Raw genomic sequence first — 27,472 nt, forward strand, 5'->3', positions numbered from 1 at the left:
ATAGCACAGAAAGTGCTTAAGCCAACGGCACCAACGATCGGTTCTTACTTGACCTAGGCGGGCCTATGATGTCTGAGACTCCATTCCTGAACCATCCCTAATACCCGCCTAAATCTAGGTTTATTCTTACAAACTCATTAACCCTTTATGATTAAATGTAATGAGACACAAATAAACCCTAAAGCTCACGAATGATGGACGAATCACCGCTCGACTTCTACCGGTGACCTAAGCCTTGCTAAGTACATCATATTCATTTTAAGTTGATCATTTACATGATATCACCCTAGGTAACAATGGATTAAGAGATAAACAATGTCAAGGAAGGGCAATGAAACAAATAGGATCTATCAACAAAACCCGATATTGGCTCGCTAAACATGCATGACATACATAAAGCAACAATTTATTAAAATTAAACAACACATAGATCCAAAATTGAGGTGAAATATGCATGGATGCTTGCCTTGATTTTTTACTTCACAATCAACAGCGACAACCTCCGGATCACCCTCGATCATGCCCCAGTTGCTCTTTGGCTCTTCGTTTTCTAAAGAAAGAGCTCGTGCAATGTGATGAGCATGAGTAAAATGCAATGCAATGTGATCCGAATGCTATGAGAATGCACATGAATGAAGTGCACTAAGTAAAGATCATGATAAAAACAAGATTCACACAAAGCAATTATCATAAGCTCATGGTATAAACGAATAAGCAAGGTGATGTCCTAATTACCAATTTAATTAAAATAGGATACAAACAAAACTCATGTTAAGTAAAGACTTAAAATGCCCACCATTATTTTTCCTATATAGGGTTACACCAATAGAGATTTTTAGAAGTGGTCCCAGCCCTAAATCATTTTTATTAATTTTTGTACAATTTTTAGAAGTTAACAACATGAGACCAAACATGTGCTAAAACCATGAGCCAAACTACTCTAACATGTGGACCCCTAATTACCCTATTTATCAATATTATCAGAATTGGATTCACTAGTTTTGGATCAACCATGAATTAATACTGGCTTATACAAGATTTAGCACAATTAAATAAACACAGACAATAAAGTACACTTATCATGAGCACAAGCAATTTTATACAGTAGAACATGAACATATAAAGCTAAGAAAATTTACCTTACAATTTTTGGACCTATACTGATTTTTCTATGCATTTTTTATCATTTCAGCCGGTTAAACAGTGTAACAATAATTTGATTTCGCCATTTCCTGGAATATCCGAATCACTAAATACTCTACAAAGCTTTTTGCACCCAGATCTATGTAGCCTAGTCATAGCCTAGCTGATTAGGTCAAAGCTCTCGACAGAGCATGTACAAAAGAACTGGCCGGCGGCCGACAGCGGCACGGTAGCGGCCATGAGGGGTACTAACGGCACCAGCACGACGAGGGGGGGGGGGGGTTCCATTTTGCCATGTTCCAGCGACATGCACAGAGCGGGGAGCTCAGCCCACAGGGAGCGGCAGCCATGGCCGTGGAGCTCACTGAGCTCGGCCAGCGACAAGGGGCAGAGAGAGGGAGGCTGCAGGGAGGCAGCTCAAGGTGCTGAGGAGCTTCACCTTCACGTGCTGAAGCTCGTCGCGCTGCTCGTCCGAGTGGATGAGGGCTGGGCAATGTGGTCGGCGGAGAGGTCCTCGGCAACAGCAATGAAGATAGGCGGCGAGGAAGCTTCAAATCCGGCCCGTGCGGTAGGGCATACAAGTCAAGAAGAGGTCAAGAAGATGCACAAGATCGAGTAGAAGACATGCTCAGGAGGAATCGAGCTCAAACTCACCAACTGCGATGGATTCGGGTGGATTTTCTACTGCTGCTATTGCTCGGCAATGGGGCTATTGTTGCTCCTGTTGAACTCAGTCGAGAGAGAGAGAGAGAGAGAGAGAGAGAGAGAGAGAGAGAGAGCAGCAGCAGCAGCAGCAGCAGCAAGAGAATGAGAGAGGGAGAGGAGCTGGGGGGAGGGGATAAGGTGAGGCAGTGCCAGGCACCACCCATGGCCGGCAATCGGCGGCGAGTACGCGGCGATGAGTTCCTGGGCATCCAACGGGAGAGAGGGTGGAAGGGATGACGAGTGGGCCTCACGAAGACATGAACAGAGACCCTAGATAATTCCAAATTTCTCCAAACTTTTTCTGCAGCTCCTAGAATTCACAAAGAACCCATTTTGATAGGATTCAACTCAATATTCCATGAAGAATTCAAATTAAAATTATCCAAAAAAGGCTATTTTGAAACTTCTAGTAAATTCCAAAAATCTGAGAAAATTCGCTAATATTCATCTCACATGGTAGAATAATTTTTAAAATTATTTTTAGACCTATGTCATATGGTGAAAAAAATGAGTTCCTATGTAAAGCTCCATTTAATTATATTTTTATCAATTAATGTGATTTTCTCTTTTTAATTCAATTTGAATTCAAACAAATGCAAATTTACATAACATTCAAACAAATGCTAATGAATGCTTATTAAATGCATGCAAACATGAGCATGCATGAATTTGGGGTGTGACAGATATCTTTAGTGTAGATAATATACTTGTGAAATTTACTTCCTAAGATATGTTTGGAGACCTTCATTGGTCTCATATCATCCCCTAAATGTCATAAGCCTTCTATCATCCTACTCCCTCCGTTCAGATTTAGTGGGCGTATATTTTCTGAATGCTTGTTCAGATTTAGTGGACGTATTCATTTTCCAAAGTAAAAATGTACCACTATACCCCTCATAAACCATGCGCATGTTAATTACTCTTCTTATTGCTTCCCGAAGCATTTGCACTTGCAGTCACGCGTGCATGTATGCATGTTGTAGCATCACGATGGTCCGTTTAAAGAAGCCCATCACTGGCACTGGGCGAGAAAGAAGAAGAAGAACACTGTGGTCAAGATGGTGAAAGAACCCATCGGCAAGGTGGCCGCGGACTCCGTCGACAAGTACAGCAGAGACAAGGAAGAAACCACTGGCGAGGTGCCTGAAGACTCCGCCTACGACGCCGACGACGAGAAGGAACCCAGCCGAGATGTGGCCAAAGACTCCACCAGCGATGATGACGAAGAACTCGGAGAGGTGGCCGAAGACTCCGCCGGCGGTGAAGAACCCATTGGAGAAGTGGTCGCAGACTCAATGGAAGACGAACCCATCGGCAAGGTGGTCGCAGATCTGTGTATGATATGAAAAATATGAAGCCTGATTACTCATACTCAACAAAGGGAAAAAACAACAGAAGGTGTTACTTACCTAGGTTATCATTGTCTCTAGGCAATGGCTCATTGAGATATGGCACTATAGACTCCATTGTTTCTTTGTTCAAGACTTCTACGGCTCCATTTCTTCTTGCTTCTCTTGCTGCTCTCTTGTGTTGGTCATGCACCATGCACCATACTTATACGTGGGTACACATAGTCTAAATTTTCATTTGAATCTTCATTAGGCGGTAGGCTGAAACTACTTTTGGAATTGCATGAGGCGCCAACCTAATTTTTCAGCTGAACTAGTGCTGGTAGTTTGGCGGCAATTTGCATTAGGCAGCGATCTAAATTTTCAGCTAAACACCTCGCACTAGTAGCTTCATTTGGTGGTAGCTTCATTTGGTGGTAGGCATGCAGCTGTATTAGACAGTGGCGGACCCAGGTTTTTTTTATAGGGTAGACATCTAAATTTTTAAGACCATAAATTTGGTGAAAGAGTATAAAATTGGACAAAAGATAATACAAATTCGGTAATTCGGTATAATATCGTAAATTCAACAATAAATCCTAAATTTATAAAACCGTAATATAAATAGTCTCAACATGACATAAGGTCTTACATAAATGGAAGATTACATCATATTACGATATTATTCTAGATTCTTTACTTTGCGCTTTCGCATGATCATGAAAGACTTGATTATGTCATCCTCACTTACCTTGGAGAAGATATCTCGCTCGATATATGTGACTAAACAATCATTCAATAACTCATCACTCATTCTATTTCTCAATTTATCCTTCACTAAACTCAATATCAAAAATATTCTTTCAACACTTGTCGTCGCCACCGGTAGGATCAATACCAACTTAAGAAGCAAATACACTAAATTATAAATAATATGCTTATTCATTTTAACAAGCCTAATATAGAGCTCACCAAGATTGTTTAGGCCTTTGAATCTATCATCTTTCTTCATGTCATCAATGAAGTTATCAAGTTAAAGTTCAAGTCTTATCAATTCCACACTTGAAAAGTCCTTGGGATAAAACTTGGCAAGTCTAAGAACTTTATGTGCATCATAAAAATCAAAAGAATTGAAGGGATTCAAGACTGACATGCAAATAAGCAACTTCATATTTACCTCATCAAACCGATTGTCAAGCTCTTGCCGAATTTGATCAATGACACCAATATATATTTCTCTTCAATTGTTTGAACCGGATAAAACCGTGGAGATCTTGCATGAGGTACATATCTACCATTCAATACAGGAATATCAATGCCATATTTAATGCAAAATAATTTAACTTTTTCTTCAAAGAATTCTTCCCACCCATGAGGTTTGAGCCGTAATCTTCTTTGTCTTTGCTTCATATTTTCGGAAATTAAACAGGCTGCCTGCTGACTAATAAATTAAAAGCGAACGTCCATGGCACAAATCAGCGAACCTGATCGATACACGTGCAGACTGCAGACTTGACTTCTGAACTGAGCCCCTGCCGGCTGCCTCTGTCCCTCTGAGGCTTTGACCGTCTGACGCTCGCCACGGCCCGCGTGCACTCGTGAGCTGCAGCGCTGGCGCTGCTGCAGGGAGCTAACGGACTGACGGGTTGGCCGCTGAGGCGCTGACGGCGTGAGGCGTCCCGCGGGCAGTGTCCGGCCCGCTGTGGCGTAGGCGTGAGGGCGAGGGTCGAGGCAGTGAGGCCGTGAGGCATCCCATCCGCAGAGACGCAGAGTTGCAGACCGCAACAGTGGCAGCACGGCAGCATGCAGCAGACCATTTTTTTTCCGGAATTCCGGTAGTCCGCAATCGGGATGGCAGTCGCCAGATGGGTTCCGGAGAGGCGGAGAGCCGCGTGACCACGTCAGGCGAGGACTACGAGGAGTCGAGGAGCCAAGGAGGCGTCGATTTGGGCTGTTTCGATTTTTTAACCGGGCTAAATTTTTTAGAATCGACTAAATTTTGGGCTGGATCGGGATAGTCCTGGGCCTACCAGGACCACCCTGTGGGTCCGCCCCTGGTATTAGACTTTGAATGCGCTGCATGAGGAGATACGAGACGATGAGAGTGAGCTGCATGCATATTTAAGGAATCAGTGAGGGCATTCAGGTCAATTTTGCTATCTCCTTGGTCTTTGATCCCAAAACAAATACACCCACTAGATCTGAACGGAGGGAGTACTTGATATTGTATATTGTATGTACAATAGTGTCTCTCAAGATATGATACTCAAGAAAATCAGTATTGTATGTATTCTATATATGAGTTAAATTTCTATAGAATTTCCTCTTGAAACATGAAAAAGCTACGACCATCGCTGAACATGATATGTTAATTGTGGATTTAGATCGAGCCACAATTATTCTCCATATGGGTACATACTTAGTGATCATGGATGCATTCTTATATCTTGATTCAACTCGTACCTTACTCAATTGTAAAGACATCAATCTAAAAGGTTTTAATGTGGAAACTCAAACTGAGAACGGTGATTTTTCTTACCAAATCCAATGGATATTCCAAGCAAACACTTGAGAAAATTTCTGTTTTATCATTTTGATTGTATCATACATATATCAATCCCATAACACATATTGCGTACACAATAATTTTTCAGAATCTTGATAAATTCAACATTCTGGCATGTTTACCTTGGCCATCCTTGTTTAGGGATGACGATGAAAAACTATTGACATTTTGTTGGTCACAACATAAAGTGTGCAAAATTTCCAAAATCATCATATTTTAGGCCCTCTTGTGCCATATGGAAATCAATTTCAAGCCCCTCTTACCTTAAAATTAAATATGAGTAATTTAATTTCCTTGATCACATTCAAGGAGATATATGTGGTCCTGTTCAACTATTATCCAGACCATTTATGATATTTTATGGTGCTCCACGAAGCATCTACAAAATGGTTGCATGTGTATCTATCCTCCATGAGGAACCATGCTTTTGCCAAATTAATTGGTCCAATTATCAAATTAAGACCAAAATATCCTGCAAACTCCATTTGAATGGATAATGCCGTGAAATTTCCTTCATGAGCATTCAATACCTTTTGTATTGTTCTATATCAATATAGAGCATTATGTACCTTATGTCCATACTCAAATGATCTCGTTGAATCTCTTATCAAGATAGTTAAATTAATTGCATGACCACTCCTAACAGAATTAAAATTTATCGACCTCTTGTTGGAATCATGCATTATTACACATACCAACCTCTTGTTGGACTCATGTGTTTTTACACGCTATGGATTTTATACAAATTTGACCGATTGCATATCATGCAACTTCCCCATTACAGTTAGTACGTGAAAATCAATAAAGTATTTTCCATTTGCAAAAATTTGGTTATACTCTATACGTATCAATATCACCACCGCATCATACATATATAGGCCACCATAGGAAATTAGGGATCTAAGTGAGGTATAAATCTTCTTCAATGATATAATACCTCGAACTCCTAACAAGATACTTAGATACAACCCAATATGCTGATTATATTTCGATAAGGATAATTATTCCAGCATTAGAGGGGGATATATATACCATAAAGAATGTCTTCAATCCTTTGATTCACATACTAAAGAATCTGAACAAGAAGTTCAGAGAATTATAAATTTGTAATACTTTGTCAATTGCATTTACTGGTCATAAGGGTATTGCTAATCCCTACGGTCAATGCACCAGAAAGAGTGGAGGTACTTTATAAACCACTCATCTCACAAATGAAAATAAGAGTGGAGAAATCTGGGCACAAATAATGCTTCTCAAGTAGCTATAGAAGCAAATGACGATATCTTCTAAATCAGTATATGAAATTCAACCTCTTGTTGAAAGACACCTAATGGATGCTCTATATACAGTGCCCATCACCAATGTACGCAGAAACTTATATGCTGGGACATCAGAACACCCTAATTTCATTGTTGTGGGAAATCATGAGTTAGAAGATTAATAAAATATCCACAAATTATATTGATTCCCCTGAATCATACTATAGAAATACTATAATTATCGATATATATATTTCTCCACAAAAATTGCCTAAGACCTTAAATTGGATCCAGGCCAAAGTCTGTGGCCATGGCAGAGTGCCTCTAACGCTCGGACTATACCAAATAGAAGGAATCAATTGAGTTAGAATTGCACTAGATTAACAAAATATATGCATTTACATTTGTAATACACAGTCGTCATTAAGACTTTCCACTGAAAACAAAATGGAACTATTCATTAGAAAGAATGAGGTTATCTCACAAAGCGAGGCAGGTAGCACAAGGCTTCATGCAGAGACCTGATATTGATTTTTGATGATAACATATTCTCAAGTTATGTGTGAAATTAAGTTTCGATATTTAATATTATAGCAATATAAATGGATTTATTCATATAGTTGATGTAGTGACCGCATACTCATATGAGTCACTAGATTCAGATATTTAGATGAAAGTCCTTGAATGGCTTAAAATTCCGAATCCAAAATCAAATCACAACATGTATTTTATAAAATTAAAAAGTCACTCTATGACTTTAATAGTAAAAAACACAAATGATGATTTTCAATGTGTGTTTATTAAGAAATTCCACATTGAATTTTGTATCATCTCACTACACAAGATATAGAAGAGGCAAACAATCATCTTAAAACAGAGTTTGAGATGAAATACTTGATTAAAACCAAGTTTTGTTTAGGTCTATCAGTTAAGCACGTTCCATCAAAAATCACATCTAAAACACCCATGGTCATTCGATCTCTTGGTATGGATAAACATCCATTCAAACCTAGAGGTGATGATAAGGTGATATTGGGACCTAAAGTTTCATAGTTTAGTATGATTGGAGCACTAGAATATCTTGTAATTGCACCAGACCTAACTTTATATTTGCAGCTAAGTTATTAGCTAGATAGCATAGGTCCAATAAAAGGACATATGATTGGCTAATGAAATATCCTCAGATATCTTCAATGTACAAAAGATCTTGATTTATTCTATCAGAAAATTAAGACATGGTCATAGTAGGATGTACCGATGTTGTCTTATTGATCATCATAACGCTAGATCATAAACCGATTTTATTTTCCTACATTATAGCGCGGCCTTATCATGGAAGTCATCAAAAGCAAACTCTAGTTGCTATTTCCACTGATCATTTTGAAATAATTATATTATATGCAGCATCACAAGAGTGTATTGCTTCGCAAAATAATTAATTATATTACAGGATCATATGATATAGATTCATCGTAATATCCCACAACTATCTATCAAGACAATACTGTTTGTATTGTTTAAATCTATACATATTATATAAAGTACAATATCACATAGCATATTGCTATAAAATATATTACAAACGAAGTCATGTGAAAATCTAACAAATTTATTCACTAATTTATTACCCACTTCAATATTCCATAAATGTATTCGAGAATTACAGAGTTTAGGAGAGTCAATCCTTAAAATATAACCTATTTATAATCATCGGATCATGTATATTGTATTTTTTTTATAAGTTTTACTTTTAAATTTTCTCATATAAGATTTTTAATGGAATAATATCAATACAAATATATATACCATATTATTTTCTTCAAAGATTTTCTCACTAAATTTTTAAAGAGTTTTTTCATGATATATTACAATCAGTTTTTTTCTTCTCATATTTATTTCACATGATTTTTGAAGAAGTTTTTCATAGATTAATATATAGATGATGAATCGATGTATTGCGATTGATCTCTTCTCTCCTATTGATATACCCATTCCCGAATGGAAGTCTCGCTAACAGAGACCCATTCATCTTGTATATATAAAAAAGATCAACGAGAATGAACATCTCGATTTGTCATCTCGATTACTTTCGCCTCTCAACAGTTGTGAACTCAAGAATATCTTATTTCTTCTCTTTTAAAATGTTAGCAGGAACTTCATTTAAATATTTATATAATTAGTTTAGACCACAGGCTTTATGGGCCAACTTTAATTAAAAGCACGTAGTTTTTGTCTAGAGGTACCAGCTTTAGCCTATTCGACATGAAAAGCCTACGAGTGTTAAACTGACTAAAAATAGTTGTAGGGTGTTTTGAAAACCATCCAATTTTCTTCGAATAGAACAGGCAACGTGAAGCAACCAAAAGTCACATTTCCATGTTGGTCATTCTCACAATCAAATCAGTAAAAAGTCAGAATGTATAGTAGCACGTTCAAGTTCAATAATACCCAGGAAGTCAAAGCATTACGGACCTAAACAATGATAACACATCATACTAGTGTCACAATGGGAGCAACTTCAGATGCGACACCTTCGTCCAGTAATACTGCAAAACGGAAGCAATCAAAATCACAAGCCAGCCCTACATTTGGCAAGCAGGGCACAAAAGAGTTGTCCAAAAGATGACTGCCTGTTTGGTTTAGAGAACTACTTTGCCATATTTCCACACTGCGACTACTAAAAGCGAGTTCCATGACCGCAAAAGCATTGCGATGCCAGGTCTTGCAACAGATCCATCCACCTTCAGCAGTAAAACATGAACTGCTGGACGTTTTCCTTAATTCTGGGGAGTTGCCTCACGGGGACAGATTGATCATATGTCCGAGATGTTGCCGCAGATGAGCCCTGATCAGAGTTGTCGTCCTCCATGTAGTAACGCGCACGAAAGGCACCCAGGTGTGCATAATACGCTGGAGGAACTGTCACAATATGGAGAGCAGATCAAATTGTAAGCAAAAACTTGTAAAACAAGAGAAATTTAAGTGACGAACAAACAGCTCTGGTAAGCTGATACATGGCTATCGGACTACACTAGTGCTCACCTATAGAGACTGAGCGAGTGCACCTGGCATAGCTGCGAGCGAGAAAACATAAATAAGATATGGTCAGAACAAGGTAAAATGGTGTGCTGCATGCATCATAGACATCAGAACAACACCAATGCAGCTTACGTGTAACAAAGATTGTAAGTCAAGGTTTGCAGTGCATCAGCACTGAAACCATTTTCATCGAAAAGAATGTGATAATGTGCTGGGCGGCTAGTTCCCTGTCCAAAGGCAAAACGAAGAATATCTGAACATTGAGCAAATTAACTGTTGATATTTGGGGAAAATTCTAAAATGCACACTCTATTGCTACTCTTTGTCATATACATATACTTCGTAGATGGGTACACACACACATACAGCACAACACAACCCAACATTAACAGTCCCTAACAAATCTTTATCGGTATGTGTAGAATGCCAAGGTAATAATCATATAACAATTCATAAAAAGGATTGGGTTAGTAAACATGCAACTCATTCGTGCAACATACCTGGATACCAGAATGACTACAGAGGTAAAAATCAAACTCGCTGGGATGGCAGATCTTTGTGTCAACAACAGTTCCTGAGGACAAAACGCAGTTGAAACTTCAATCTCGTTTTGAAACAAGCATTGATACCTAGATATAATCGTGTGTACCATATAAATTGCTGCCTAATGAAGTCGACTTACCAGGTAGGATGTTTCCGCTCCTATCTGTCTGATCACGCGCACGATGATTTTCAGGAAACAGGCGGGTGTGATGCCTCTTTTGCACAACAACAAAAGTGACTTTAGGTAGATAGCCCTCCTGTAAACTAGCACATGCCTGGGAGCATAACCACAATCACCAAGTACAACATAAACCCATACAGATCAGAGCTATGCAGTGAACAAAATGGAAAACACCTCTAATGTGATAAACAGGTAAAAAAAAAAGGACCTTGCGAATTGCGTCCATTTCATAAAGCAAGACTTGGCTGAACTGCCCCTCACTAACACCATCTCTGCAAATTGAATGTCAGAATTAAACAAAGATAAGAAAATAAAAGGATGAAATTATCTTTACAAACCGATAGAATATAATCCTGTGAGGCTTGTGGCCAGTAGACTTGTAGAATGACACGAGCAAATCCCTGCATTACAGAAATGTTAATACGGCAAAAAGAAAACAAGCAAAATACTGAATTGTCTAAACTTACCTAACCATTCCACCTCTTACAACGCCTCTCTCTGGATCTCTCACTTCTGTGAAAAGATTATTTATGATTTCGTCCCTATGACCTTGTGAAGATACCAAGCATTTGTACTTGGTAACTTGTGGCCAATCCATGGATGCAACGACCTACAAAAATATGAATTAGAAGCTTCAACTTTGGCAGGAAAGGAAGAAAGAATTAGTAACACAAAGCAAGTGGAAATGGCATGTTTCCTTTATAAACACAAGATACTAAGATCTGTTGTAGCAGGATTAGTGCACTAGTTCGTATATCTCTGCTTAAAAGGTAAAATCTGCCATCTCGTGGAAAAAGGAAAAACTAAGAACATGGCTCTGCAACCGCCAAAAACAATAGCATTTAATTAGAGGTGCATCTAACAAAACGAAAATAAAAACGAAAGAGTAAGGACTAAGCAAAAATGTCCGCCCGGGGGGGGGGGGGGGGAGCATACCGCTGCAATAGATGGAGATGAACCCTCCCCAGGAGACGGGTGGGTAACATCAGCTCCAAAGACTATTGTAGGAAAATCTGTCAGTAGTGGTATTCTCTTGTTCAAAGCATCTTCAAGCACAGTATTCCGACCTCCAACCTGATTGGAAAACGCCAATACTTACATTCTTATTTCGACCTGATTATACAGTGGGTAATAACATCACACTTAGCTTTATCCTACCTTAACGTTGATTTTCAGAGCAAGATTTTCAAGATACTGTTTTCCTCCTTTCAGAACATTCTTAGGTGCGCAACATTGAGTTATTACACCAAGCTCAGTTTCACAAAGTCGTTTTATCCTTCCTACAACACAAAGAATGCCAGAAAATTTGAATTGTAAGTTGACAAAAGGAATGAAGAATCATCAGCTTGAAAATCCATTTGGAAAGCTTACCATAAAAACCACTCATATCGGGCAAAATTATGATAAGTAACTCAAGTTGTTGCTCTTTCAGACCTTGTTGAGCAAGCACTTCAGCAGAATGACGATGTATACTTGTGATTGCGGCTTCTACATTGTCTTGGCGGGCTTGCTTAATATCCACACATGGTCCGGTACTCATTTGCTACAAACAAAATAAGAAAAAAAAATACTGTTAACCAACACATTTGATGGTGTCAGAAGTATCATCTAGAGAGATACTTACCATGCCAATGTTATTGCACATGCTGACAAGATCATTGCAAAACATCCCAATGTCATTTGGACGCAAGCGAGAGGCAAAAGTTAGACATGCCCAGTGTTTGATAGATCCTCCATTAACCATTCTCTAAAAAATTCACCAAATATATGTAAGACATAGACCACAAATTTAATAGACTAGAACAAAATTACCAATATAAACAACCCAGCAAAAAATGGTGTGCTTTTAATTTAACCGCATTGAGGTCATTCCACAATTAGTTCATTTATTGACAAAAACAGGGATTACACCACAGCTACCAAACTGAGCAACTACACCTAACAACACGAATTTTCCTTGTTCACATACAAGTTCTTAACAGAAAATAAAATTTCTGGGGAATAACAAAATATAATCACGTAAAAAAAAGTGAGAAGAGATGGATCAGAGCACAAAACGAACAAGAGCATGATACCTTGTTAATCATGTTCCACTGGCCAATGGAAGGGTTGCATACTTTTTCTTTTCCAGAGTCATGGTATTTAAGCTAGAAAAATACAAATTGAACATCAGTAGATGGTAAGTAAAAAAACAATATATATTTGTAAAAAAACAATACATGATGTTATTTTTTACTCCAAAAGAAGAAGCGCATTTACCCTTGGAGCTGGGAGCACACGAGCATCAACCAAGGCGGGTTGGTTCATCACCTTAATGCCAAATTCTTTTGCATAGTAGTCATTGTCATAGTTGTTACTACTAGCAACCTGAGAATATAAACAAGGTATCACTTTATGAAAATAAATAACGTGAATACAAGAAAAAATATGAGAAATACTATAAGAAGAAAAGTCAAAGATAGGCATAGTGATATATTCACCTCCAAAATACTGCTCTCCCTTTGTGCTGGTCGCTCACAGGCCAACTTCAGGATAGCTGTGACTTGACGCTCATTTAGCTTTCTAGAGTAGCGTTGTCCCTCAAGGATGTTGCAAACCTGCATAAGTATGAATGAACATTCTAATAACATGTAAATATATCAGATATATTTTGAAGGAGGCTGACAAATAGATTGATAAAAGTAACCAAAGCGACAATGAAAAAAGCCAAAAAAGCGCAACCTCCATAGGTATATATGCCGGCCTGCTATCACTGCCAGCTTGAAGACATGGCCAGTGAGTGTATTTCAAAGAGTAATTATATTGCCGTTTAAAGTACTGGACAACTGATACCCTTGTGCCATCTTGATCAAACCTGTAAAAGCAAGTAGAAATATTTAATGATAGAACATGGTTAAGTAAATGGAATGCAACACAAGTAAAGGAAATGAAGAGCCATATAAGAGAATAAATACATCAAATCATTCAACGGAGCTGAGGTAATCCCTGTAATCCTGTATTGCATGGGTATATCACGGCGATGTGTGACCACAACCCGGACTCCCTTAAGGGCTTTCTTCAGCTATAATCCAAAAAACAAAACATGACATAACGCAGCCATTAAACATAAATATTAAATGAGCACATAGTAAAGGCTATGTGGTTCATACTTTTATGCGATCCAGATCAGACAAACGCTTTGATGCATCACGCAAGTTCAGATACTCCACTGCAAATTCTATAATGGGCTGAGGCTTGTAAAATGCTGTCGCAGAAATATCTGGATTGGAAGAATACAATTTTCATCATAAAAATATTGGTTTTAATTAATAAACTGCATATCTGTTATGGAAAAAAAGATGGTATGCGATTAAAAGCTTATCTCATTAATAAAATATGTACTGCAAATTCCCAAAATAAAAGAAAAGAAGCCCAATCCATGAGGTGGTTTCCAGTAGCCAGGGAAAAGCTATACTGGAAATTAGCACGAAAAGAAAGAAACATATATCCCTTACTTTAGCAAGCCCTTATTATTATTAAACTATAGTCAATTAGCCATAAGATATTAGAGAACCAAACTTATAAACGTATAAATTGAAGAAATACAAGTAAATAACAATTTTGATCATCTACTTTATCTCCATCAGCTACTGTACCTCTTTATTCTGAAGTTTATGAGGGAACAGTCATGGTAAAAAAATAACATCATCCTAACAACTACACTCCTCCATATTGAGGTTTCTTTAACTGGGCATTGTTTCTTTGCTGGCACCTTTATTAGTTTATTCGACTCAGTTGATTAACCACCAAACTAAGTGCAGATCAATCATTTTTCTGTTGGAATAGTCCAATGCCATGAGCTGCGTATGCAAAAGAATATGTAATGACAATTATCAGAGTTATTTTGATAGTACTCTAATAGTTAAAATTTTCTCGTATGAATACTAGGATGTGACAAAACAAGGTTTTGCAATGTTGATGATACAAGATAAAGCAGACTACAAATTACTTGGAGCTACGCATTTAGTTCATGCAGAATAGTGTAGCCTGCTGAAATTATTGGAGCACTCCATTTACATAACTGGTAAATAAAAAACAGAACATACCGGATCTTATTTACAGTAGTAAAGGTAATGGTACATTAATCATTACATTTAAACTTTTGGGCGCAATATTTTACTGTACTTTATGAACCAAAATCTTAATCAAGCAACATTTTACACAGTACACAAGCCAACGTTTATTAGCATGATAACGAAACTAGCATGTGCAATCAATCCCCAGAGAGTTGAGAATAAAGCTACATAAAGCATAAAGCTACATAAAGCATAAAGCTACATAAAGCGCAAGGAACGTGGGAATACATTCAGCAAAGCATGTTGAAAGATAGCTTATGGTAAATTAATTACTCATAAGAGTTGGGTGCACATGTAAATAGAATGTATAAAGAAAACAATAGAGCAAGTAGTGTGTGATTTAAGGTACAAAGCATAGGCACAAGCAGAACTATATATACCAATATTTAGGGACAGTCCCATCTGGGTAGGGCGTAAGCTTTGGTAGTAACCCCTCCAGCATTCCACACCACTTCCGATCGGCCCACCATGTCCAAATGCTTTTGAGAAAAATGATCTTGAGACCGTTACATACCTGCCGCGAGTAATTGGGATTTAGAAAGCAAGAAAACTATCACTGTCTCATTTTCAATAAATAGAACATGTGCTTGAATGCATGGACGTATTACCTAGCACTTGGGCATTCCCTCAGAGCGATATCAAGAGCTTGGATGGTGTCCTGTGGCAATTCCCTCTGCCTACCAGCCAAGAACTGATTAAGGCTGTACAGATCTATTTTTGCAGCGTCCTTGATAGTAACCTTGTACTCTTTCTCCCTGCAGGACTCAATCAATGCAGCATAAGCACATACACAGGAGTAAAAGATACATAAAGAAACATGCATGAACTGCAGAAAAACATCGTACCTCAGGTTTGCTCTCTCAGGATTTGTTAGTTTAAGAAGAAACTGTTTCTCTTTGAATGGCAGTGGACCAGCTGTGAACATACCCTTTCTTCCATCGTAAACAGGCAGTCGCCCGTTCAAATATTGTTTGTGCAATTTAACGAGCTCGTTAACTATCCATCTGTTCCTTTCCCGTGAATTCGATTCAGGAGTGATGGCCACCTGTACCAAAAAAGGATACCAATTGCACTAAGAAGTAAGAAGCAAGATGAAGATACATCACTACACTATTGGTAATGATGCGATTACCTCTTAACTAGTTTTGACGAGAGAGAGAGAGAGAGAGAGAGAGAGAGAGAGAGAGAGAGAGTTCGTGCTTACGTCGTAGTGGTAAATGTCCTTGTCCGCGACCTGGACGAGGAAATGGTTGGCGCGCACGCGGCACCTCCGCCCGATCGTCCCATACCCCGGCCTCGCGGGGAACACCAACGCCTTGCTCGACGCCGGAGGAAGCCTCCCTGCAGGCGCCGCCAGCGACTCCACCGTCCCTTTTCCCTCTACTCGCGCCGCGGCTGCAGGCGCCTGAGCCCGCGCCGGAGCCGGGAACGACGGGTCCACTTGCGGGTGCGACCCAGCCTGTGCCGCTGCGACCACCATCTTCTTCTCCACCTGGCGACTCAGCGCCTCAACCTCCGCCGGCGTCGGCGCGGCCACCTGCCCGCGCCCCTGAGCCACGCCACTGTATCCACCTCGCCCGCCCGCCGGCTGGGGGGCCTGGAAGTGTCCCCCACTCTCGCCTGCGCCACGGCCGCCACGCGCCACGCCGGCGCCGCGGTCACCACGGGCACCTCGGCCGCACGTGGCATCGCGGTGCTCCCCGGGCTCCTCGCCGCCTCGGTCCCGCCCTCGAGAACCACCGCCACGGCCCCGCCCTCGACCGCCTCCGCCGCGCGTGGACATCCTGCAAACCCTAGGACAAGCACATCTTCCCACAAGCAGTATAAGATGAACTGCCTTGGAGCGGGGGAGACGACGTGGGTGGCTGCCGCGCGCATATATAGCGGGGCTGGGGCGTCGGAACGGCGACGGACGGAGACCGAGTTCCCAGCGACACGCACACGCCCACTCCATATCACTGACACGCGACCCGCCGACCAGGGAGTCCCACACGTCGGTCATGGCGATCCCAGGCTGCGTGCGAGTGGAGCGGGAACCGGGAGGCCACGCGATGACACGAATGGCGCGGGTCCGGAATCCGCGACCCACCTTGAAGCGGGCCCAACATGTCAGCGGATCTACAGAGAACCGTTTCCGGTGAAACGTAGCAACGTGAGTGGAGGGCCCCGCGTGTTCTTCGGCGTCGATCACGCGCCCGAGGTGTGGAGCGCGGCGCGGCGCGGCGCTTGGAGTCCGTGGCAGCGCGCGGTCGCGAAACGTCCTCGCCGGTCTCCGTCTCCGTCGCGTCTAATCGTCGTTACGCGTGGCTGGAGCGGCTGCTGTGGCGAGGTGGAGTTCACGAGGCCCTGTCGCAAGTCGCAAATCATGATGGCTCTGCAGGGCAGAGCGCCTAGGCGAGAGAAGAGACCAAACGTACGCGGGCCATGGTGACCTTTCAAATCGTGATTTGCGTTGTGCGGGGCAAAGCGGTCGTGGAACTCGTGTTTGATGGGGGGATAGGAAGGGCGCAAACAACTAAATCTAAACCAAAGAGAAGTGCTAGATCTAAGTCGTATCCTGCAAATCTCCAAGTCACATAATTTCAAAATAATTTGGATTGGGGGATTAGGTTTTGGGTGGAGGATGTAGGATTCGGGGGCAGAGATTTACCTGTTCCGGCAGATTTAGAGGGACATTGAAGAGCAGACTGATCCAACAGTAACAGACGGGGTTGGCACCGCTGGTCACGATAGTGGAGGAGCGACCATGAGTAGGATTAGGGCAGGAGCCGCTAGAGGCAGATGAGGGAGGTCAGGACGAGAGAGCCTCATTGAAGTTGGAGAAGAAAAGTAACCGACAAGAGAGAAGGGAGGAGGCACGCTAGGGGCAGAGGAAGAGTGCTTGAGGTAGTGCGAGGTGGCGGCGATGTCAAGATCAGGGTTGGGAGGAAAAGAACGCAAGGGAGAATGGTAGGGGATTAGGGTTCAATAGAAGGGGCTATCGGTGGGATATAAATCCACTGCCTAAAGAAGTGATTTATATAAATAAAATCTCGATCAACTTAGAAGGAGACAGATCCAAAACTAAATGTTTGCAAATTTGGTCAATTGTAGCAAATTTTGGTAATACAAGCATGTTTAAGAAACAAATAGCACCTCGCTAATCAATTTGGTAACCAATGGGTTTGCTAAACTTTGGCAAAGAAATAAACTAATTCTGTGACATAGGAAAGAATCTTATCTAAGTTTGACCTTGTGGACCACATCTGTTTAAAGGTTGACACCTCCCCTGCATAGCAAGCACGTACACAAGCCTGATCCTCGCACAACGACGCAATACAAGCGCCTGCTTAAATGTTTTTGCCTAAGACAGGAATGTAATAATAACAATTATTTAATTTCAAAACTAATCATGAGGGTAGAAATAAGGAATAAACACCGATGGCCAACGTAGCAACTTTTGCACCATTGCTGACACGAGTGTCCATCTCGTCTCTCGCACACTTCCTAGTCTTTTTCAGAGCCTGCAATGATTTACAAGTATGAATCATCAATCCGGTATCAAATACCCATGAATCATTAGGATGAGTAGTAAGATTAATTTCAATAACATTTATATCCGAAGTGGAATTCTTACTTTCCTTCTTTTTCTTGTGTCCTTCCAATTATAGCTTGTAGTTCCTCTACCAATGGTTATGCTTATAGCAGTGATGGCAAGCATCAGAAGCAGCAAGGCCAACCTTGAACTTTCCAATAGGTCTGGGCTTTGAGCTCGAGATCTCATCTGACACTTTAGCCTTTGCCTTGCGCTCTCTTCTTGTTAGGCATCTAAATCATCATCACATGACTAGAACTTTTTTTAATGCTTTCCTCAACAATCTTAAGCATCCTATGCAATTCAGCTATGCTCTTCTCCATGCTATTCATATGAAAATTCAAAATGAACGGCTCGAAGCTCGTAAGGAGCGACTAAATAATTACATTCGTAGCCAACTCAGGGCTAAGGGGGAAACAAAGTTTTTATAGGCTCTCAATGTAACCAATCATCTTGATCACATGAGGACTGATTGGATTGTCTTCTGTCAATCTGTATGCAAACAAGGACTTAGAGGTGTTGATCCTCTCGACTCTAGTTTGGTTCTCAAATATGCATCGGAGTCCCATAATTATATCGTGAGCATCCGCGTTCCCATATTGTTTCTAAAGCTCAGAGGATATAGTGGTAAGCATGAGACAGCTAACATTGAGTGAATCGTTGGTGTGCTTCTCGTAAGCCCTCCGGTCAGTGGCAGATACATTATCAGCTGGTTCATCAGGATAGGGAACCTCTAAAACATACTGATTTTTCTCTTGTTTAAGAATAATTCTCAGATTTCTATACCAATCAATAAAGATTGTTCCTAATAGTTTTTTTTTCAAGAATCGAACACAAATTAAAAATGGAATTGTACCATGATCTACAACAGAAATAAATATGCAAAGTTCAGCACTATGTTTATGTAAACCTTTCATTAAACAATTTAACAAAAGATACTCCCACTATATGTTTTGAAATCGTTTCCCTCTAACGACATATAGTGGGACAAGATCCATATTCGACTAAATTCTAATGAGCTTTGACATCACTACTAGATACTTAGGTGACATAGGTAAACAACATATTGCTAATCACATATCTATGTGACTCTTATTTTTGGGTGGCATCGAATGCCCCGAGGTCCAACACCATGCCCCATGCTAAAACCATTTTGATAGCTTGTTAAGGGCGTGTTTGGTTGGGAGACAAAGTGGAATGAGATATGATCACTCCTATTTTTAGGGATGAGATGATCCTCTTTTATGTTTAGTTGATGGATGGGATGAGCCTATTTTTTGTTTGGTTGGAGAGACGAAGACGGATGGGGTGAGAATCATCAACTAATTATATCTTTTAATTTCAAAAAATAATCATTAATAATACACTAATCAACATGCACTAACACGTATTAATGTTACTCTTGCCATAGTCATTACTAATTAACAATAAAATATGTTAATTAGCCCTAATCATACTCTAATTAGCTCATTAATTGCCACTAATTAGCACATTAACACTTACAAACACTAATATCATAGTAATATATATTAATTAGTAATACAATGTACTAATATCACTTATTATTTTACAAATAAGCATGATTAACAAAAGTGGATGACTTCGTCCCACTGTTTTGGAGGGATGGCTTCATCCAACATATTGAGAGAATATTCTCTAAGAGGGATAGCCCCATCCTTGTTAACCCCGAACCAAACACCACAAAAACAGATATTGCCCCCTCCCATCCCACTCAATCTCCTAAACCAAACACACCCTAAGTAAACTAACACTATGAGTGTAGATGTCTGACATCCATCCTAACCGGTTAAGATAAATGATGACACCCTGCTTTGACAGACCTATCAAACAATGATAAAACCTATGTAGGTGCAGCTATTGGAAGAGTATCTATTACTCTTAATTTTTCTGAGAAAAACTATTCTATCATGTAAATATATCCATATCATGGAAAGCATGAATAAAATAGCATGACAGAGACATAGATAAACATCACAGATAATCATATTTACTATGACATAGTATGACCCATTCACATGGTGATCTCCATCGCTATGGTTCCTGTCCTCCGGGTTATCACGCTTCAATTCTCTATGTTCATATACTAGTTTATTACACCTAATAGCACTAGTCATATTACATGAGAAAAGGAAGCATCATAGGTTGGTACGCAGACCGTTATACAATAACATGACAGCCTTTGACTGCAATTAACCATGACACACAGGCTATGAAAATTACATGCATGCGTCATATACAAATAAAGGCCATACTGTTCACACCATTCCTTGCAAAAATAAGTTAAGTGCATAATTGAATTCTAACGGGATGATGTAATCATGTTATCCTTAAAAGCCCAAGGCCCGAACAGCATATCGGTCCCACTAGCCGGTTAGCGGACGGGGGGTCGAGGGGGAAGCCCCCCACCCTTCGCGGGTTTCAGGGCAGCGTCTTGAAAATCTCTTAGAAATACATAGATTATATCTATAAATCGCTATAAAAATCTCATCGGTTTGATTATATGAAGCCGATTCTGAGTCATTCACAATGCCTCAATTTCTACTAGATCAATCATATTGATCGTCGCGTGTGGTTTTCCAGAAATGACGATAACACATACAACTATGATTTGTTGCTCATCCAACCATGCTGCAGCGCACGCTGTTAGCCTCAATAGTGATTCCAGACGGTAAGGGAAAGTTGCACACGTGATCGAGCTAATCTTTTGGCCATATGGTTTCATCGACTCACATCTCATCAGACCCTATTTTACCAAATCGAGTATCGACCGATTCATCATATGAACCAATCACAAGAACAATAATAGATCCAATTTATTACTACCATATATCACATATATGTGACCAATTCAGATAAAAAACTACGCATGTAGGCTCTAATACCATAATTGGGGAATGGGTTGGCTACGCTAGCCTAAAATAAAATCTTTCTACCGCATTCATCCAGGAAATCATGCAAGTAGGAGACCAGAGATTGTTACCATTTAACGCGCAGTGAAGTGAAAGAAGAGTTAGAGTAGACCAATCCAACGCCATGCTCGTCAAACTCCTCGAACAATTTCTCAATCAACTCTACGACCAGCCTCGTACATGTGATCACGCTCCTCGACCAACTTAACGAGGACGGATGGGGTGAGAATCATCAACTAATTATATCTTTTAATTTTAAATAATAATCATTAATAATACACTAATCAACATGCACTAACGCGTATTAATGTTACTCTTGCCATAGTCATTACTAATTAACAATAAAATATGCTAATTAACCCTAATCATACTCTAATTAGATCATTAATTGCCACTAATCAGCATATTAACACCTACAAACTCTAATCTCATAGTAAATATTAATTAGTAATACAACGTACTAATATCACTTACCATTTTACTAATGAGCATGATTAGAAAAGGTGAATGGCTTCATCCCACCATTTTGGAGGGATAATTTCGTCCAACATATTGAGAGAAAATTTCCTAAGCATCCCTATTAATCTCGAATCAAACACCAAAAAATAAAAATCACCTCCTCCCATCCTACCTCATCCCTTAAACCAAACACACCATAATATTCGGATGGTGATGATAGCGTCAGGTTGCAAGGACTGTCTGTTCCAAACTGGCACAACCTTGAGGCAAACGCCAGATGTGATTACAGCATGATTCTAAAGGAGATCCGAGAGAAGTTGAAGTCTCTTAGTCAGGCAGGCTTTTCCCATGAAGGAATGGAAAACAATGTAGGAGCTTATGATCTAGCTTAAAGCGGCACTTGCTCTTAATGTTAGCCACAGTGTGTGGTTTTTAAGTCTCCCTAATATTTCTGTTGTACCATGTAGCATTGTCGTTGAATAATAAAGCCCTTCCTTATGCAATCCAATAAAGAGAATTATTTTTAAAACTTAAGAAAACACCACTAATGATCTAATAGCCTAGCTCTGTGGATAGCTGCAACCTATCTATCTATATATACACACACAAACACACATGTCATCAACAGATAACACTATACATAACATCTCTAATAACCTAATTATAAAACAGTTTACAAAACTAATATAGGCCCACATGCAATAGATCAACTGCAATACAATTGTATTTAATCAGTAGACTATTTACTAATATAGACATTTATCTCTCCTCATTACTCTCTCCATATAGACAAAAATCTGATGTGGTCAGTCTTATAGCTAGCTGTCATGTATTGCTGATGATGCCCTTAGCAGGATTGATAATTCTAGCTCAAATAGATGTGGCCTTTTAATGCAATTTTTTAAGTGCCTAGGTCAACGGTTTGAATTTAAGTGCCAATTTTTTACTCTGTCAGTTAACATGTAATTTCTTATACATGTTTTTAATAACCCTTTTGCTTATGAAAGTTACGAATCTACCATTCCTATTCTATAAACAAACAAAAAGAAAGGCAATGTAGAAAATACCCAAAAGCAAAAGGTCAGAATTTCCTAGAACAGAAAATAGTTATGCAATCCAATGCGCGAGCTATTTCTGAAATTGAAGGAATATGGTTGATAACCCAATAACCTAGTTCTGCGAATTAGCAGTACTCCACAAACAGGACAATTCTTGCTCAAAGCAATGTTTCTCTTTATGCAATTTTAGGAGCTTTGGGTGCCAATTTTTTTACTTTATTAATTAACGTGTAATTTTTCCTACATGTGTTTAATAACCTTTTCTTTGTGAAAGGTTGAAAGCTATGAATCTGTACTGTTCTTTTTCCTAGAAACATACAAAAAATTAGGCAAAGTAAAAGCAAAACAAAAGTTCAGAATTTCGAAGGTTGTCGTTCTGCAGACTGATGAGTAGGTGACCGTCGATCAGTTCAAGAGCCATGAAACCCAGACATTCTCTGCAATGGCACAGCATGTTCTTTTATAAAAATCAACGGCCCGTACTGCTTACTATGAACTTTCAGTTTTCAACGGGACGAACACTGAAGAAACACAAACGTTAGACCGGAGATAAATTCCAAGCATTTCCAATTACTATTTGTACTTACCTACCAACTGGGCCTTTCTATCTGCATGTTCTCACAATTAAAAAAAATGTAATTTGACTTCAACGCTTGAACCTAATTAGCTCAACTGGTCAAATTCGTCGTTATAGTCTGATTGTTGCAGCTCTGTGATAGCATATATCTTGTGGCTTGACTGGACAAGATCAGTACTTCATCTGAAGAATTGTGCATAAAGTAAGAACAGTAGGAATATTATTTAGGTAAACATATCCCAAGAGGCCAAGATGATGAAAGACAGGAGATGTCTTAGCTAGTGGATATAATGATGATATTTGCAGATGCCTGACTTGCAGGTATATATTTTTTGAACGAAAAATTGGCAGGAGCTCTGCCAACTTTGTATTAATATAGCAGGATAAAACTTTACAGTCCTAGGCCAAAAAATGAAAGGGCAAAAAGCAAAAGTATTGACTAGTATATTAGTTGTTTCATCAAGTAATCAGCACACTAATAAAATGGAAATTACCTGCTTGAGAATCAGAGGAGTCAAAACTATGAATGTTAGGTATGTGTTGAACAATGCGATTGTCACTTCCTTGCAGTCTTTCTATGAACTCATTTGACATATGTGTCAGAAACATCTGGTGGAGTGTTCTAACGTACTTGACACCCTCAGGTACAGCCTTTAGATTCCTTAAACCAGCAAGTTCCAAAATATGTAGACTCATCATTGTTCCATCCTCTATCTCAATCCGATTCAGATGTTCCATGTTAGACAGAGAATTGAGCTTGGGGAACCATCCTGCACAAAAAGTTAGCTGTTCCCCACAATATGCCTTGAAGAGCCACAGATCAACTAGATTTAACATGTGAGAGAAGGAGCTAATAGGATCCTTCTTCAGATCAGACTAGTCAATTTTTTTTAAGGAACAGGAGGGGCAAGACCTCACTGATTATCATATATTAAAGAGAAAAAAGTTTGAAGTATAGATGAGAGAACCAAAGAAAAAGGAAAAGGAAAAAGAGCAGAGAGCCAAATTAGTCTAAATCTCGCAGCCATTGAGTTATTGCTGGCAGATAAAGTGGTTTTGCCCTATAGATAACCATAGCAAATTCAAATTTGAATTTTTCTTTGCAGTCTTGAATTGTTACACGTGGAAATGGTCCGAGTCACCTTTGGTTAAACAAACGAACCAATCTCTGCGCGCGTACAGCCAATCTGCTGGTCGTCGGGGTTGCTTATTAAATTAAAATAACAAGGATGAGATTCGCTTACCTTTTAATTACCTTGGACTTGGAGACAACTCTTCTTAATTCTCTTTTCTCTGGACTCTAGACATATAGTTGCCAATTATTAGATAATCAAAATCTACTAACAAGGTTCCAATTTCCGGCCAGCAGATAATTCTATCATTTGTTAGACTCTATTTGACAGAGCTTCAGATCTCAGCTCCACCTTAGAAACGGAGTTTGTAAGCCAAAAAAGTAGGTTAAACCTCTATTTTTAGTTAAAAATATAAACCAGATACTCACCCAAACACTCTCGATGTATTACATCTCTAACTCTACGAATTTTTAGAGCTAGAGATACTTAGCTCCAAAAATTCTTAAACCTGAAGCTTTACCATTCAAACACAACTCTATAATAGCGTTGTGATTTGCACTAATAGTTAGTCCTGAATAACCTATGATTGCTGAACTCTGACATAAATTTTTCATGAAAGAATATATATACTCCCTCCGTCTTAAAATATAGGATGTATTAAAATTTAAAAAAAATCTTTGAAAGTATATTTTGACTATTAATTTATTTTATAATATATTATCAATTGCTACAAAATCAATATCATATTAAAAGATCTATGAAATATGGATCTATTTATATAACTTTTATACATTAAAACATACGTAATTTGACTAATTGTTAGTCAAAATTTATAAAGTTTGACTTTTTCATATCCTAATACGCTCTATATTTTGAGATGGAATGAGTATTTGATTATCATAATTAAGGATCCTTTAGTCTCAAGGACACAGATGCTTAAATTAAGAAAAGTTCACAATAACCCATTTGAACTTGCCATAGACGATTAGCAAGAAGACACGGTGTCTTACTATTTAATCAAACCCAATATATGTAGCTCCGATTCAGACTAAACCGGGATCAGTTCCAGCCTACCAACTCATTTTCCCGGCTGCTTGATACGGTCCTGTGTCAACTTTTCTCTTTCACACATCCATGACGACCAAGACAGTCACCGCATCGATGTTGTACAACTATAAATATGCTATGTTTGTTCCACCATTTAGCCAACAAAAACCCGAGCTGCAAACCCAAAGCGCAAGAGCTCAAACCAACAGACAAATCACGTACAACTTTACAACTTCCTCTCTCTTTAGTCTCTCTCCTCAGCTAGCTCACAGAGAGCACGTAGCTAGCTGCTGTAGCTAGTTCTTGTGCGTGCATGCACATAGCTCAACGACGAGGAGAGGCACGCTGGTGTAACGACAGCATGAAGGTTAAGATCGAGAGCTCCAAGATCGTGAAACCGGTGTACGACGTCGGCATTGCGCCGAGCACCGCCAAGAGTGTGCCGCTCAACGTGTTCGACAGGGTCACCTACGACACGCACATTGCCGTCATCTATGCGTTCCGGCCGCCCAACCCGCCCAACGCCGCGCTGGAGCAGGGGCTGGCCAGGGCGCTTGCCGTGTACAGGGAGTGTGCGGGGCAGCTCGGCGACGGGCCAGACGGGAGGCCGGCCGTGCTGCTCAACGACAGGGGCGCGCGGTTCGTGGAGGCCAACGTGGACGTGCCGCTGGACGGGTCCATGCCGTTCAAGCCGGCGCCGGAGCTGCTGCGGCTGCACCCGAGCATCGACGGCCTCGTGGAGGAGCTGGTGCAGGTGCAGCTGACGCGGTTCTCGTGCGGATCGCTAGTGGTCGGGTTCACGTCGCACCACCACGTCGCCGACGGGCAGGCCACGAGCAACTTCCTCGTGGCGTGGGGTCTAGCATCGCGGCAGCTACCCACCATGGGGCCGCTCCCCGTCTGCGACCGCGCCACTCGGTTCCCACCGCGGGACAAGCCGCTCGTCGAGTTCCCGCACCGCGGGACGGAGTACTACCTGCCCGCCAAGAAGCGCGGCGAGGACGAGGGCGACGAGGAGCTCGGCGGCGTGGCGCACGACAAGATCAAGGTCCACAAGGTGCACTTCAGCAAGGAGTTTGTGACGCGTCTCAAGGCACGCGCGTCGTCGGGCCTCCCGCTGCAGCAGCGGCGTGGGTACAGCACCTTTGAAAGTGTGGTGGGCCACCTCTGGCGCACGGTCACAGCGGCGCGTGGGCTGGGCGCCGGCGAGACTACCAAGCTCCGCATCTCCGTGAACGGGCGGACGCGCATGCGCCCCCCCGTGCCTCGCGACTACTTCGGCAACATGGTCCTCTGGGCGTTCCCGCGATCCGACGCCGGTGAACTCGTCTCCCGCACCGTCCAGCACGCCGCCGACCTGATCCACCGCGCCGTGGCGCGCGTGGATGACGCCTACTTCCGTTCCTTCATCGACTTCGCGTCCTCGGGCGCCGTGGAAGCCGAGGGGCTGGCGCCCACCGCCGACGAGTCGCAGGTGGTGCTGTGCCCGGACCTGGAGATGGACAGCTGGCTGGGGATCAACTTCTATGACCTGGACTTCGGCGGCGGGTCCCCGTTCTACTTCATGCCGTCGTACCTGCCCATGGAGGGCACCCTATTCCTCGTGCCCTCCTTCCTCGGCGACGGTAGCATCGAGGCCTACGTTTCCCTCTTCGAGGGCCACCTCGAGGAGTTCAAGAAGACATGTTACAATATCGCCTAGCTAGTCCAATCAAGACTGCATAATTCGCTGCCAACTGGAGACGTTCAGCATGCAGAGAAGGAATGTTGCAACAACACGTGCATGGCGACATGCTTTGTAGTTTGTTGGGTTGCACTAGGGTTCACGTTTTCGGTGCTTTTCGGGTCTATCGGATGCTCTAGTAGCATGTACCG

General features: G+C 40.8%; 2 protein-coding genes, 1 long non-coding RNA gene and 1 pseudogene across 4 annotated transcripts; 1 reads left to right on the forward strand and 3 right to left on the reverse strand.

Moving 5' to 3' along the window:
* Window positions 1–465: 465 nt before the first annotated feature.
* LOC133911198 (uncharacterized) lies at window positions 466–2,077 on the reverse strand. Its single transcript, XR_009908616.1, has 3 exons — window positions 1,798–2,077; window positions 1,583–1,691; window positions 466–550 (listed from the first exon to the last, which is right to left on the reverse strand). It is a non-coding gene; the product is annotated as an uncharacterized LOC133911198 (long non-coding RNA).
* A 7,345-nt stretch (window positions 2,078–9,422) lies between these two features.
* LOC133913041 (protein argonaute 12-like) lies at window positions 9,423–16,682 on the reverse strand. Of its 2 annotated transcripts, XR_009908969.1 has the most exons (23): window positions 16,084–16,682; window positions 15,725–15,924; window positions 15,488–15,634; window positions 15,260–15,393; window positions 13,914–14,023; window positions 13,719–13,825; window positions 13,486–13,618; window positions 13,245–13,361; window positions 13,024–13,131; window positions 12,840–12,911; window positions 12,389–12,511; window positions 12,136–12,307; window positions 11,923–12,044; window positions 11,701–11,838; window positions 11,232–11,374; window positions 11,103–11,165; window positions 10,973–11,036; window positions 10,723–10,858; window positions 10,541–10,614; window positions 10,173–10,267; window positions 10,044–10,075; window positions 9,653–9,920; window positions 9,423–9,547 (listed from the first exon to the last, which is right to left on the reverse strand). XR_009908969.1 is itself a non-coding variant. In XM_062356072.1 (22 exons), exons 1-22 carry the CDS (start codon window positions 16,660–16,662, stop codon window positions 9,745–9,747), a joined length of 3,045 nt encoding a protein of 1,014 aa, XP_062212056.1. In that variant the 5' UTR covers window positions 16,663–16,682; the 3' UTR covers window positions 9,423–9,744. The 2 variants fall into 2 exon arrangements, 1 of the variants encoding a protein (XP_062212056.1); XM_062356072.1 differs by having other exon boundaries at window positions 9,423–9,920.
* Window positions 16,683–23,868: 7,186 nt separating this feature from the next.
* LOC133910708 (disease resistance protein RPM1-like) overlaps window positions 23,869–27,472 on the reverse strand; it is a 91,017-nt pseudogene continuing 87,413 nt past the window's right edge.
* On the forward strand, window positions 25,779–27,466 carry LOC133911199 (putrescine hydroxycinnamoyltransferase 3-like). Its single transcript, XM_062353405.1, has one exon. It carries the CDS (start codon window positions 25,911–25,913, stop codon window positions 27,297–27,299), a length of 1,389 nt encoding a protein of 462 aa, XP_062209389.1. The 5' UTR covers window positions 25,779–25,910; the 3' UTR covers window positions 27,300–27,466.

Source organism: Phragmites australis, chromosome 3 (genome assembly GCF_958298935.1).
Source record: "Phragmites australis chromosome 3, lpPhrAust1.1, whole genome shotgun sequence".
NCBI lineage: Eukaryota > Viridiplantae > Streptophyta > Magnoliopsida > Poales > Poaceae > Phragmites > Phragmites australis.

Bases quoted from the DNA above. Each gene is read 5' to 3' on its own strand.
- LOC133911199 (XM_062353405.1), top strand. From the start codon at position 25,911: ATGCACATAGCTCAACGACGAGGAGAGGCACGCTGGTGTAACGACAGC.
- LOC133913041 (XM_062356072.1), bottom strand. From the start codon at position 16,662: ATGTCCACGCGCGGCGGAGGCGGTCGAGGGCGGGGCCGTGGCGGTGGT. The intron at 13,826-13,913 runs GTATGAACCACA...TTTGGATTATAG, and splicing joins CTGATCTGGATCGCATAAAA to CTGAAGAAAGCCCTTAAGGG. The intron at 9,921-10,043 runs GTGAGCACTAGT...ATATTGTGACAG, and splicing joins CACTCGCTCAGTCTCTATAG to TTCCTCCAGCGTATTATGCA.